Source organism: Salvelinus alpinus, chromosome 30 (assembly GCF_045679555.1).
Source record: "Salvelinus alpinus chromosome 30, SLU_Salpinus.1, whole genome shotgun sequence".
Lineage (NCBI taxonomy): Eukaryota > Metazoa > Chordata > Actinopteri > Salmoniformes > Salmonidae > Salvelinus > Salvelinus alpinus.
The window spans coordinates 616,607-631,726 of record NC_092115.1 but is presented as its reverse complement, the minus strand read 5'-3'; the positions used below and the strand labels follow the sequence as shown (position 1 = coordinate 631,726).

Below are 15,120 nucleotides of genomic sequence, written 5' to 3'. Positions count from 1 at the left end.
CACCATATATACACCATATATACACCATATACACCCCATCTACACCATATACACCCCATATAAACACCATCTACACCATATACACCCCATATAAACACCATATATACACCATATATACCCCATATAAACACCATCTACACCATATACACCCCATATAAACACCATATATACACCATATATACACCATATACGCCGCATATAAACACCATCTACAGCATATACACCCCATATATACCCCATATACACACAATATGTACACCAAATACAGTGTACACCATATATACACCATATGTACACCAAATACAGTGTACACCATATATACACCATATATACACCATATATACACCATAGACACATCATATGTACACCATATATACACCATATATACACCAAATACAGTATACACCATAGACACACCATGTATACACCATAGACACACCATATATACACCATAGACACACCATATATACACCATATATACACCATAGACACACCATGTATACACCATATATACACCATAGACACACCATATATACACCATATATACACCATAGACACACCATATATACACCATATACAATACACACCATATATACACCCTATACAATACACACCATGTATACACCATATACAATACACACCATATATACACCATATACAATATACTAAGGTATCACCTCACTTGCTCACATTGTATATAGACTTATTTTTTTTATTTTTTTCACTGTATTATTGACTATATGTTTGTTTTTACTCCATGTGTAACTATGTGTTGTTGTATGTGTCGAACTGCTTTGCTTTATCTTGGCCAGGTCGCAGTTGTAAATGAGAACGTGTTCTCAATTTGCCTACCTGGTTAAATAAAGGTTAAATAAAAAATAAATAAAAAATACACCATATATACACCATATATACACCATATACAATATACACCATATATACACCATATACAATATACACCATATATACACCATATACAATATACACCATATATACAGTGCATTTGGAATGTATTCAGACCCCTTCACTTTTTCCACATTTTGTTACGTTACAACCTTATTCTAAAATATATTAAATCGTTTTCCCTCATCAATCTACACACAATACCCCATAATGACAAAGCAAAAACAAATGTATTCAAAATAAAAAATAAAAGGTCACATTTACATAAGTATTCAGACCCTTTACTCAGCACCTTTGGCAGTGATTACAGCCTCGAGTCTTCTGGGGTATGACGCTACAAGCTTGACACACCTGTATTTGGGGAGTATCTCCAATTCTTCTCTGCAGATCCTCTCAAGCTCTGTCAGGTTGGATGGGGAGCATCGCTGCACAGCTTTTAGATTTTAGATCAGGTTCGAGTCCGGGCTCTGGCTGGGCCAGAGCTCCTGAGTTGTCTTGGCTGTGTGCTTAGGGTCGTTGTCCTGTTGGAAGGTGAACCTTCACCCTAGTCTGAGGTCCTGAGCTCTCTGGAGCAGGTTTTCATCATAGATCTCTCTGTACTTTGCTCCATTCATCTTTCCCTCCATCCCGACTAGTCTCCCAGTCGATGCCGCTGAAAAACATCCACACAGCGGGATGCTGGCACCACCCTGCTAGACCGTAGGGGTGGTGCTTGGTTTCAATAGGCCAGAGAATCTTGTTTAGACAGACAGCTCGGTGCATTTAACATGTCAGTACCTCTCATAAATACAAGTAGTGATGAAGTCAATCTCTCCTCCACTTTGAGACAAGAGAGATTGACATGCATATTATTAATGTTAGCTCTCTGTGTCCATCCAAGGGCCAGCCGTGCTGCCCTGTTCTGAGCCAATTACAACTTTCATAAGTCCTTTTTTGTGGCACCTGACCGTACGACTGAACAGTAGTCAAGGTGCGACAAAACTAGGACCTGTAGGACCTGCCTTGTTGATAGTGCTGTTAAGAAGGCAGAGCAGCGCTTTATTATAGACAGACTTCTCCCCATCTTAGCTACTACTGCATCAATATGGTTTTGACCATGACAGTTTACAATCCAGGGTTACTCCAAGCAGTTTTGTCATTTCAACTTGCTCAATATCCACATTATTTATTACAAGATGTAGTTGAGGTTTAGGGTTAAGTGAATGATTTGTCCCAAATATAATGCTTTTAGTTGTAGAAATATTTAGGGCTAATTTATTCCTTGCCCCCCCCACCACTCTGAAACTAACTGCAGCTCTTTGTTAAGTGTTGCAGTCATTTCAGTCGCTGTAGTAGCTGACGTGTATAGTGTTGAGTCATCCACATACATAGACACTCTGTAGTAGCTGACGTGTATAGTGTTGAGTCATCCACATACATAGACACTCTGTAGTAGCTGACGTGTATAGTGTTGAGTCATCCACATACATAGACACTCTGTAGTAGCTGACGTGTATAGTGTTGAGTCATCCACATACATAGACACTCTGTAGTAGCTGACGTGTATAGTGTTGAGTCATCCGCATACATAGACACTCTGTAGTAGCTGACGTGTATAGTGTTGAGTCATCCACATACATAGACACTCTGTAGTAACTGACGTGTATAGTGTTGAGTCATACATAGACACTCTGTAGTAGCTGACGTGTATAGTGTTGAGTCATCAGCATACATAGACACTCTGTAGTAGCTGACGTGTATAGTGTTGAGTCATCAGCATACATAGACACTCTGTAGTAGCTGACGTGTATAGTGTTGAGTCATCCTCATACATAGACACTCTGTAGTAGCTGACGTGTATAGTGTTGAGTCATACATAGACACTCTGTAGTAGCTGACGTATATAGTGTTGAGTCATACATAGACACTCTGTAGTAACTGACGTGTATAGTGTTGAGTCATCCGCATACATAGACACTCTGTAGTAGCTGACGTATATAGTGTTGAGTCATACATAGACACTCTGTAGTAGCTGACGTATATAGTGTTGAGTCATACATAGACACTCTGTAGTAGCTGACGTATATAGTGTTGAGTCATCCGCATACATAGACACTCTGTAGTAGCTGACGTGTATAGTGTTGAGTCATCCACATACATAGACACTCTGTAGTAGCTGACGTGTATAGTGTTGAGTCATACATAGACACTCTGTAGTAGCTGACGTGTATAGTGTTGAGTCATCCACATACATAGACACTCTGTAGTAACTGACGTGTATAGTGTTGAGTCATCCACATACATAAACACTCTGTAGTAACTGACGTGTATAGTGTTGAGTCATACATAGACACTCTGTAGTAACTGACGTGTATAGTGTTGAGTCATACATAGACACTCTGTAGTAGCTGACGTGTATAGTGTTGAGTCATACATAAACACTCTGTAGTAGCTGACGTGTATAGTGTTGAGTCATACATAGACACTCTGTAGTAGCTGACGTGTATAGTGTTGAGTCATCCGCATACATAGACACTCTGTAGTAACTGACGTGTATAGTGTTGAGTCATACATAGACACTCTGTAGTAGCTGACGTGTATAGTGTTGAGTCATACATAGACACTCTGTAGTAGCTGACGTGTATAGTGTTGAGTCATCCACATATATAGACACTCTGTAGTAACTGACGTGTATAGTGTTGAGTCATCCACATACATAAACACTCTGTAGTAGCTGATATGTACAGTGTTGAGTCATCCTCATACATAGACACTCTGGCTTTACTCAGTCAGTGGCATGTCATTAGTAAAATTGTCACAATCTTTCGAACTTGAAAACAACATTTATTTAGTTTTGACCGTATGAAATCAGTAAGGGCTTCCTGCACAACCACAAAATGGAACTGTTTCCTTGTTAGAGCCAGGTCAGCAGGGGGGGTAATGGGACTGTAGCCTTGTTAGAGCCAGGTCAGCAGGAGGGGTAATGGGACTGTAGCCTTGTTACAGCCAGGTCAGCAGGGGGGGTAATGGGACTGTAGCCTTGTTACAGCCAGGTCAGCAGGAGGGGTAATGGGACTGTAGCCTTGTTACAGCCAGGTCAGCAGGGGGGGTAATGGGACTGTAGCCTTGTTACAGCCAGGTCAGCAGGGGGGTAATGGGACTGTAGCCTTGTTAGAGCCAGGTCAGCAGGAGGGGTAATGGGACTGTAGCCTTGTTACAGCCAGGTCAGCAGGAGGGGTAATGGGACTGTAGCCTTGTTAGAGCCAGGTCAGCAGGGGGGGTAATGGGACTGTAGCCTTGTTAGAGCCAGGTCAGCAAGGGGGGGTAATGGGACTGTAGCCTTGTTAGAGCAAGGTCAGCAGGGGGGGTAATGGGACTGTAGCCTTGTTAGAGCCAGGTCAGCAGGGGGGGTAATGGGACTGTAGCCTTGTTACAGCCAGGTCAGCAGGGGGGGGGGGGGGGTAATGGGACTGTAGCCTTGTTAGAGCCAGGTCAGCAGGAGGGGTAATGGGACTGTAGCCTTGTTAGAGCCAGGTCAGCAGGGGGGGTAATGGGACTGTAGCCTTGTTAGAGCCAGGTCAGCAGGAGGGGTAATGGGACTGTAGCCTTGTTAGAGCCAGGTCAGCAGGGGGGGTAATGGGACTGTAGCCTTGTTACAGCCAGGTCAGCAGGGGGGGGGGGGGGGGGTAATGGGACTGTAGCCTTGTTAGAGCCAGGTCAGCAGGGGGGGTAATGGGACTGTAGCCTTGTTAGAGCCAGGTCAGCAGGGGGGGTAATGGGACCGTAGCCTTGTTAGAGCCAGGTCAGCAGGGGGGGGTAATGAGACTGTAGCCTTGTTACAGCCAGGTCAGCAGGGGGGGTAATGGGACTGTAGCCTTGTTAGAGCCAGGTCAGCAGGGGGGGTAATGGGACTGTAGCCTTGTTACAGTCAGGTCAGCAGGAGGGGTAATGGGACTGTAGCATTGTTAGAGCCAGGTCAGCAGGAGGGGTAATGGGACTGTAGCCTTGTTACAGCCAGGTCAGCAGGGGGGGTAATGGGACTGTAGCCTTGTTACAGTCAGGTCAGCAGGAGGGGTAATGGGACTGTAGCCTTGTTAGAGCCAGGTCAGCAGGGGGGGTAATGGGACTGTAGCCTTGTTACAGCCAGGTCAGCAGGGGGGGGGGGGGGTAGTGGGACTGTAGCCTTGTTAGAGCCAGGTCAGCAGGAGGGGTAATGGGACTGTAGCCTTGTTAGAGCCAGGTCAGCAGGGGGGGTAATGGGACTGTAGCCTTGTTAGAGCCAGGTCAGCAGGGGGGGTAATGGGACTGTAGCCTTGTTAGAGCCAGGTCAGCAGGAGGGGTAATGGGACTGTAGCCTTGTTAGAGCCAGGTCAGCAGGGGGGGTAATGGGACTGTAGCCTTGTTAGAGCCAGGTCAGCAGGGGGGGTAATGGGACTGTAGCCTTGTTAGAGCCAGGTCAGCAGGGGGGGGTAATGGGACTGTAGCCTTGTTAGAGCCAGGTCAGCAGGGGGGGTAATGGGACTGTAGCCTTGTTAGAGCCAGGTCAGCAGGGGGGGTAATGGGACTGTAGCCTTGTTACAGCCAGGTCAGCCGGGGGCGGGGGGGGGGGGGGGGGTAATGGGACTGTAGCCTTGTTACAGCCAGGTCAGCAGGAGGGGTAATGGGACTGTAGCCTTGTTAGAGCCAGGTCAGCAGGGGGGGTAATGGGACTGTAGCCTTGTTACAGCCAGGTCAGCAGGGGGGGTAATGGGACTGTAGCCTTGTTACAGTCAGGTCAGCAGGAGGGGTAATGGGACTGTAGCCTTGTTACAGCCAGGTCAGCAGGAGGGGTAATGGGACTGTAGCCTTGTTAGAGCCAGGTCAGCAGGGGGGGTAACGGGACTGTAGCCTTGTTAGAGCCAGGTCAGCAGGGGGGGTAATGGGACTGTAGCCTTGTTAGAGCCAGGTCAGCAGGGGGGGTAATGGGACTGTAGCCTTGTTAGAGCCAGGTCAGCAGGGGGGGTAATGGGACTGTAGGCTTGTTAGAGCCAGGTCAGCAGGGGGGGTAATGGGACTGTAGGCTTGTTAGAGCCAGGTCAGCAGGGGGGGTAATGGGACTGTAGCCTTGTTAGAGCCAGGTCAGCAGGGGGGGTAATGGGACTGTAGCCTTGTTACAGCCAGGTCAGCAGGGGGGGGGGGGGGGGGTAATGGGACTGTAGCCTTGTTAGAGCCAGGTCAGCAGGGGGGGTAATGGGACTGTAGCCTTGTTAGAGCCAGGTCAGCAGGGGGTTTAATGGGACTGTAGCCTTGTTAGAGCCAGGTCAGCAGGGGGGGTAATGGGACTGTAGCCTTGTTACAGCCAGGTCAGCAGGGGGGGGGGGGGGGTAATGGGACTGTAGCATTGTTAGAGCCAGGTCATCAGGGGGGGTAATGGGACTGTTGCCTTGTTACAGTCAGGTCAGCAGGAGGGGTAATGGGACTGTAGCATTGTTAGAGCCAGGTCAGCAGGAGGGGTAATGGGACTGTTGCCTTGTTACAGCGAGGTCAGCAGGGGGGGTAATGGGACTGTAGCCTTGTTACAGTCAGGTCAGCAGGAGGGGTAATGGGACTGTAGCCTTGTTAGAGCCAGGTCAGCACGGGGGGTAATGTGACTGTAGCCTTGTTACAGCCAGGTCAGCAGGGGGGGGGGGGGTAATGGGACTGTAGCCTTGTTAGAGCCAGGTCAGCAGGAGGGGTAATGGGACTGTAGCCTTGTTAGAGCCAGGTCAGCAGGGGGGGTAATGGGACTGTAGCCTTGTTAGAGCCAGGTCAGCAGGGGGGGTAATGGGACTGTAGCCTTGTTAGAGCCAGGTCAGCAGGGGGGGTAATGGGACTGTAGCCTTGTTAGAGCCAGGTCAGCAGGGGGGGTAATGGGACTGTAGCCTTGTTACAGCCAGGTCAGCAGGAGGGGTAATGGGACTGTAGCCTTGTTAGAGCCAGGTCAGCAGGGGGGGTAATGGGACTGTAGCCTTGTTAGAGCCAGGTCAGCAGGGGGGGTAATGGGACTGTAGCCTTGTTAGAGCCAGGTCAGCAGGGGGGGTAATGGGACTGTAGCCTTGTTAGAGCCAGGTCAGCAGGGGGGGTAATGGGACTGTAGCCTTGTTAGAGCCAGGTCAGCAGGGGGGGTAATGGGACTGTAGCCTTGTTACAGCCAGGTCAGCCGGGGGCGGGGGGGGGGGGTAATGGGACTGTAGCCTTGTTAGAGCCAGGTCAGCAGGAGGGGTAATGGGACTGTAGCCTTGTTAGAGCCAGGTCAGCAGGGGGGGTAATGGGACTGTAGCCTTGTTAGAGCCAGGTCAGCAGGAGGGGTAATGGGACTGTAGCCTTGTTACAGCCAGGTCAGCAGGGGGGGTAATGGGACTGTAGCCTTGTTACAGTCAGGTCAGCAGGAGGGGTAATGGGACTGTAGCCTTGTTACAGCCAGGTCAGCAGGAGGGGTAATGGGACTGTAGCCTTGTTAGAGCCAGGTCAGCAGGGGGGGTAACGGGACTGTAGCCTTGTTAGAGCCAGGTCAGCAGGGGGGGTAATGGGACTGTAGCCTTGTTAGAGCCAGGTCAGCTGTGGGGGTAATGGGACTGTAGCCTTGTTAGAGCCAGGTCAGCAGGGGGGGTAATGGGACTGTAGGCTTGTTAGAGCCAGGTCAGCAGGGGGGGTAATGGGACTGTAGCCTTGTTAGAGCCAGGTCAGCAGGGGAGGTAATGGGACTGTAGCCTTGTTAGAGCCATGTCAGCAGGGTGGGTAATGGGACTGTAGGCTTGTTAGAGCCAGGTCAGCAGGGGGGGTAATGGGACTGTAGGCTTGTTAGAGCCAGGTCAGCAGGGGGGGTAATGGGACTGTAGCCTTGTTAGAGCCAGGTCAGCAGGGGGGGTAATGGGACTGTAGCCTTGTTAGAGCCAGGTCAGCAGGGGGGGTAATGGGACTGTAGCCTTGTTACAGCCAGGTCAGCAGGAGGGGTAATGGGACTGTAGCCTTGTTAGAGCCAGGTCAGCAGGGGGGGTAATGGGACTGTAGCCTTGTTAGAGCCAGGTCAGCAGGGGGGGTAATGGGACTGTAGCCTTGTTAGAGCCAGGTCAGCAGGGGGGGTAATGGGACTGTAGCCTTGTTAGAGCCAGGGTCAGCAGGGGGGGTAATGGGACTGTAGCCTTGTTAGAGCCAGGTCAGCAGGGGGGGTAATGGGACTGTAGCCTTGTTACAGCCAGGTCAGCCGGGGGCGGGGGGGGGGGGTAATGGGACTGTAGCCTTGTTAGAGCCAGGTCAGCAGGAGGGGTAATGGGACTGTAGCCTTGTTAGAGCCAGGTCAGCAGGGGGGGTAATGGGACTGTAGCCTTGTTAGAGCCAGGTCAGCAGGAGGGGTAATGGGACTGTAGCCTTGTTACAGCCAGGTCAGCAGGGGGGGTAATGGGACTGTAGCCTTGTTACAGTCAGGTCAGCAGGAGGGGTAATGGGACTGTAGCCTTGTTACAGCCAGGTCAGCAGGAGGGGTAATGGGACTGTAGCCTTGTTAGAGCCAGGTCAGCAGGGGGGGTAACGGGACTGTAGCCTTGTTAGAGCCAGGTCAGCAGGGGGGGTAATGGGACTGTAGCCTTGTTAGAGCCAGGTCAGCTGTGGGGGTAATGGGACTGTAGCCTTGTTAGAGCCAGGTCAGCAGGGGGGGTAATGGGACTGTAGGCTTGTTAGAGCCAGGTCAGCAGGGGGGGTAATGGGACTGTAGCCTTGTTAGAGCCAGGTCAGCAGGGGAGGTAATGGGACTGTAGCCTTGTTAGAGCCATGTCAGCAGGGTGGGTAATGGGACTGTAGGCTTGTTATAGCCAGGTCAGCAGGTGGGGTAATGGGACTGTAGCCTTGTTAGAGCCAGGTCAGCAGGGGGGGTAATGGGACTGTAGCCTTGTTAGAGCCAGGTCAGCAGGGGGGGTAATGGGACTGTAGCCTTGTTAGAGCCAGGTCAGCAGGGGGGGTAATGGGACTGTAGCCTTGTTACAGCCAGGTCAGCAGGGGGGGTAATGGGACTGTAGCCTTGTTAGAGCCAGGTCAGCAGGGGGGGTAATGGGACTGTAGCCTTGTTACAGCCAGGTCAGCAGGGGGGGTAATGGGACTGTAGCCTTGTTACAGCCAGGTCAGCAGGGGGGGTAATGGGACTGTAGCCTTGTTAGAGCCAGGTCAGCAGGAGGGGTAATGGGACTGTAGCCTTGTTACAGCCAGGTCAGCAGGGGGGGTAATGGGACTGTAGCCTTGTTAGAGCCAGGTCAGCAGGGGGGGTAATGGGACTGTAGCCTTGTTAGAGCCAGGTCAGCAGGAGGGGTAATGGGACTGTAGCCTTTTTAGAGCCAGGTCAGCAGGGGGGGTAATGGGACTGTAGCCTTGTTACAGCCAGGTCAGCAGGAGGGGTAATGGGACTGTAGCCTTGTTACAGCCAGGTCAGCAGGAGGGGTAATGGGACTGTAGCCTTGTTAGAGCCAGGTCAGCAGGGGGGGTAATGGGACTGTAGCCTTGTTACAGCCAGGTCAGCAGGAGGGGTAATGGGACTGTAGCCTTGTTACAGCCAGGTCAGCAGGAGGGGTAATGGGACTGTAGCCTTGTTACAGCCAGGTCAGCAGGGGGGGTAATGGGACTGTAGCCTTGTTGGAGCCAGGTCAGCAGGGGGGGTAATGGGACTGTAGCCTTGTTAGAACCAGGTCAGCAGGAGGGGTAATGGGACTGTAGCCTTGTTATAGCCAGGTCAGCAGTCTAACACACACAACTTGTTAGAGCCAGGTCAGCAGTCTAACACACACAACTTGTTAGAGCCAGGTCAGCAGTCTAACACACACAACTTGTTAGAGCCAGGTCAGCAGTCTAACACACACAACTTGTTAGAGCCAGGTCAGCAGTCTAACACACACAACTTGTTAGAGCCAGGTCAGCAGTCTAACACACACAACTTGTTAGAGCCAGGTCAGCAGTCTAACACACACAACTTGTTAGAGCCAGGTCAGCAGTCTAACACACACAACTTGTTAGAGCCAGGTCAGCAGTCTAACACACACAACTTGTTAGAGCCAGGTCAGCAGTCTAACACACACAACTTGTTAGAGCCAGGTCAGCAGTCTAACACACACAACTTGTTAGAGCCAGGTCAGCAGTCTAACACACACAACTTGTTAGAGCCAGGTCAGCAGTCTAACACACACAACTTGTTAGAGCCAGGTCAGCAGTCTAACACACACAACTTGTTAGAGCCAGGTCAGCAGTCTAACACACAACTGGACAATGATCACTAAAATTTTTGCCACTGTCTTATAAACAAATCCTTCGCATTCGACTCGTGACCAAAAAAAATCTGGATATCAGAACAGCGATGACTCACCTTGAACTGGATATAGATGGGGTTTTTTTACGAGTCGAATGCGAAGGATTTACTGCTGATACCAGACCAGGCCCAAATCCCCGTCATTTACATGAAGAAGAGACGCTGATACAAGGGACGAAGGTCCGGGTGCCTTGTGAGAATTCGTTGGTGAGTGGGTAACATTGGTCCTATTGGCCAATGTGCAATCATTGGAGAATAAACTGGATGAGCTCGTTACACGTGGCTGAATGACAACATTGTTTAGTGCACCGGCAAGACAGAACAGCTGCCTCCGGTAAGACAAGTGGTGGTGGTCTGTGTCTATTTGTCAAAAACAGCTAGTGCGCAAAATCTAATATTAAGGGTAGAGTATCTCATGATAAGCTGTAGACCACACTATTTACCAAGAGAGTTCATCTATATTTTTCACAGCTGTCTATTTACCACCACAAACTGACGCTGGCACTAAGACCGCACTCAAACTATAAGGCCATAGGCAAACAAGAAAATGCTCATTCAGAGGCGGCGCTCCTAGCGGCCGGGGACATTAATGCAGAGAAACTTAAATCTGATTTACCTAATTTCATGTCACATGTGCAACCAGACGGAAAAAAATTCTAGACCACCTTTACTCCGCACACAGAGACGCATACATAACTCTCCCTCACCCTCCATTTGGCAAATCTGACCATAATTCTATCCTCCTGATTCCAATTTACAAGCAAAAACTAAAGCAGGAAGTACCAGTCACTCGCTCAATACGGAAGCGATCAGATGACGCAGATGCTAAGCTACAAGACTGTTTTGCTAGCACAGGCTGGAATATGTTCCGGGATTCGTCGCCGGCTTCATCAATAAGTCCATCAACGACGCTGTCCCAACAGTGACAGTATGTACATACCCCAAGCAGAAGCCATGGATTACAAGCAACATCCTCACTGAGCTAAAAGGGTACAGCTTCCGCTCTCTAACCATGCTTATAAGAAATCCCGCTATTGTCATACCCTGATCTGTTTCACCTGTCTTTGTGCTTGTCTCCACCTCCCTCCTGGTGTCGCCCATCTTCCCCATCATCCCCTGTGTATTTATACCTGTGTTCTCTGTTTGTCTGTTGCCAGTTCATTTTGTTTGTGAAACCTACCAGCGTTTGTTCCCTTGCTCCTGTCTGTTTTTGCTCCTGTTTTCTAGTCCTTCTCGGTTTTGACCGTTCTGTCTGCTTTGACCCTGAGCCTACCTGCAGTTATATACCTTGCCCCACCTCATTAGATTATTGACCCCTGCTTGCCCTGACCCTGCCTACCATTCTGGACCTTTTACACCCTCTCTGGATTACTGACCTCTGCCTGCCTTTGACCTGTCGTGTGCCTGCCTCTGTACTTGAAATAAACATTTGTTTCTTCGACACTGTCTACATTTCAGTCATAATTGTAACCTGATAGTACAAACTGGCCATGACTGACCTAGCAGACTCAGACCGGCTCTGTAACACCCTCTCCTCCCAAGGAGCCACCATTGGAAGGCACGAGAAGTTGCATCGTGGTCTCATGGAAGAGTTCCAGATCTTGGCCGATCGCCATGACAGAGCGTTTAACACATTGCTGGAGCAATTCCGTGGGTTGTCTGTTAGGCAGCCTACCCCTGTGTCCCGAGAACCCCACTTACCTCCTCCGGAGCGCTACACTGGAAATTCCGGATCCTGCTGGGCTTTTCTCTCCCAGCGCTCCCTCATTTTTGAGCTGCAACCTTTGTTCCCTTCGGACCGCTCGAGCAAAATAAAAGCCATGAGGTTGAAGGAATTGTCTGTAGAGCTCCGAGACAGGATTATGTTGAGGCACAGATCTGGGGAAGGGTACCAAAATGTTTCTGCAGCATTGAACATCCCAAAAAGCACAGTGGCCTCCATCATTGGAAGAAGTTTGGAACCACCAAGACTCTTCCTAGAGCTGGCAGCCCACTCCTCAGTAAAAGGCACATGACATCCCACTTGGAGTTTGCCAAAAGGCACCTAAAGGAAACAAGATTCTCTGGTCTGATGAAACCAAGATTGAACTCTTTGGCCTGAATGCCAAGCATCACGTCTGGAGGAAACGTGGCACCGTCCCTACGGTGAAGAATGGTGGTGGCAGCATCTTGCTGTGGGGACATTATTCAGCGGCAGGGACTGGGAGACTAGTCAGGATCAAGGGATAGATGAACAGAGCAAAGTACAGAGAGAGCCTTGATGAAAACCAGCTCCAGAACGCTCAGGACCTCAGGCTGGGGCGGAGGTACACCTTCCAACAGGACAACGAGCCTAAGCACACAGCCAAGACAATGCAGGAGTGGCTTCGGAACAAGCCTCTAAATGTTCTTGAGTGGCCCAGCCAGAGCTCGGTCTTGAATCCGATCTAAAATCTCTGGAGACACCTGGAAATAGCTGTGCAGCGATGGTCCCTATCCAACCTGACATAGGTTGAGAGGATCTGCAGAGAAGAATGGGAAAAACTCCCCAAATACAGGTGTGCCAAGCTTGTAGCGTCATACCCAAGAAGAGTCTAGGCTGTAATTGCTGCCAAAGGTGCTTCCATCAAACAGGCAAAGCGCCAATACATGACAAAGTTCGAATTGTACTACACCGGCTCCGACGCTCGTCGGATGTGGCAGGGCTTGCAAACAACTACAGACTACAAAGGGAAGCAAAGCTGTGAGCTGCCCAGTGACATGAGCCTACCAGACAAGCTACATAACTTCTATGGTCACTTTGAGGCAAGTAACACTGAAACATGCATGAGAGCTTCAGCTGTTCTGGACGACTGTGTGATCACGCTTTCCGCAGCCGATGTGAGTAAGACCTTTAAACAGGTCAACATTCACAAGGCCACAAGGCCAGACGGATTACCAGGACGTGTACTGCGAGCATGCGCTGACCAACTGGCAAGTGTCTTCACTGACATTTTCAACTTCTCCTTGTCTGAGTCTGTAATACCAACATGTTTCAAGCAGACCACCATAGTCCCTGTGCCCAAGAACACTAAGGTAACCTGCCTAAATGACTACTGACCCGTAGCACTCACGTCTGTAGCCATGAAGTGCTTTGAAAGGCTGGTCATGGCTTACATCAACACCATTATCCCAGAAACCCTAGACCCACTTCAATTTCCATACCGCATCAACAGATCCACAGGTGATGCAATCTCTATTGCAGTCCACACTGCCCTTTGCCACCTGGACAAAAGGAACACCTATGTGAGAATGCTGTTCATTGACTACAGCTCAGTGTTCAACACCATAGTGCCCTCAAAGCTCATCACTAAGCTAAGGACCCTGGGACTAAACACCTCCCTCTGCAACTGGATCCTGGACTTCCTGACGGGCCGCACCCAGGTGGTAAGGGTAGGTAACAACACATCTGCCATGCTGATCATCAACACGGGGGAACCTCAGGGGTGCGTACTCAGTCCCCTCCTGTACTCCCTGTTCACTCATGATTGCACGGCCAGGCACGACTCCAATACCATCATTAAGTTTGCTAATGACACAACAGTGATAGGCCTGATCACCAACAACGATGAGACAACCTATAGGGAGGAGGTCAGAGACCTGACCGTGTGGTCCAAGGACAACAACTCATCCCTCAACGTGATCAAGACAAAGGAGATGATTGTTGACTACAGGAAAAGGAGGACCGAGGACGCCCCCATTCTCATCGACGGGGCTGCAGTGAAGCAGGTTGAGAGCTTCAAGTTCCTTGGCGACCACATCTCCAACAAACTAACATGGTCCAAGCACACCAAGACAGTCGTGAAGAGAGCACGACAAAACCTATTCCCCCTCAGGAGACTGAAAAGATTTGGCATGGGTCCTCAGATTCTCAAAAGGTTTTACAGCTGCACCATCGAGAGCATCCTGACGGGTTGCATCACTGCCTGGTATGGCAACTGCTCGGCCTCCAACCACAAGGCACTACGTAAATATGGAAGGCACAGGGATTACTGTATCCACCAATGATGTTTGTACTTCACGTGTCTGGGTGCAGTAGCTCATGACTATGCTGCTCCTGTTGCTATGTACTAACAGCAAGACAGAAACCTATTAACATATTCCTATGTTATGTGAGGATAATTACTTAACATGCTATTTTGTCAATCTCTTATCTTTACATAGTTCCTTTTAATCAACAGCTATTGATTTTATTCCCTCTTCCCATTAAGCGCTAGACGCACCCTTCTTCTCAAATTACACTCAATTAACTGTCACAGAGAGACTTGTGCTTCCCCTTGACCAGTTGGCACACACACACTAGTTCTCCCTTATTGAACTGCAGTCTTAGCCTAGTCTGATACACTTCTGCTACACAGAGAAGCTTTTACTCATTCAGGCTTTTATTCACACTCATTCAGGCTTTTATTCACATTCGCTCATACACACACTACGTTTGACCTAAAACGACCTGCAGTTTTAGCCTAACCTGATACACTTCCACAAACACAGGAAGACATTCTTCTACAGGATGTTGTGGTATGATGGGAGTTCTGCCTAATCGGGTCAGAGTCCCATCATTACCTATTCACCCGCCCAGTGCAGACCTCTGTTCTTCAGAACGGTATTGCGGAGTGACCCACCAATTTACAGACCCCCTTTAGCCAGACGGAGGATTTATTTATTTAAACCTAATCGGGTCAACTTTCTACTGCGTCCTAACTATTCACCTAAGCGGACCCCCTTCTTGGGGAAATATTTGTGAATAACCTGCCCAAGGCAGACCTCTTTCTAATTGTTAAGAGCGGTATTTTAGGTTTTTATTTTATTTGTGTTGATAATTTGTCCAGGCAGCCACAGTCCCACTCCAGGCCAGGCAGTTCAACCAACCAGAGCAAACAAATGCACCAATCAGACCACACAAGGTCCCCAGATGA

The 15,120-nt window shown here is 49.4% G+C and overlaps 1 protein-coding gene across 1 annotated transcript in view; it reads left to right on the top strand.

Annotated features, from left to right (window-relative positions):
- The window catches only part of LOC139559544 (voltage-dependent L-type calcium channel subunit beta-2-like), a 50,041-nt gene extending 34,921 nt beyond the window's left edge, over positions 1–15,120 (top strand). Inside the window, exons 7-9 of the mRNA XM_071375633.1 lie at positions 11,665–11,836; positions 13,749–14,005; positions 15,034–15,120. Coding sequence (XP_071231734.1) covers positions 11,665–11,836; positions 13,749–14,005; positions 15,034–15,120 — 516 coding nt within the window. The remainder of the gene's footprint in view (positions 1–11,664; positions 11,837–13,748; positions 14,006–15,033) is intronic.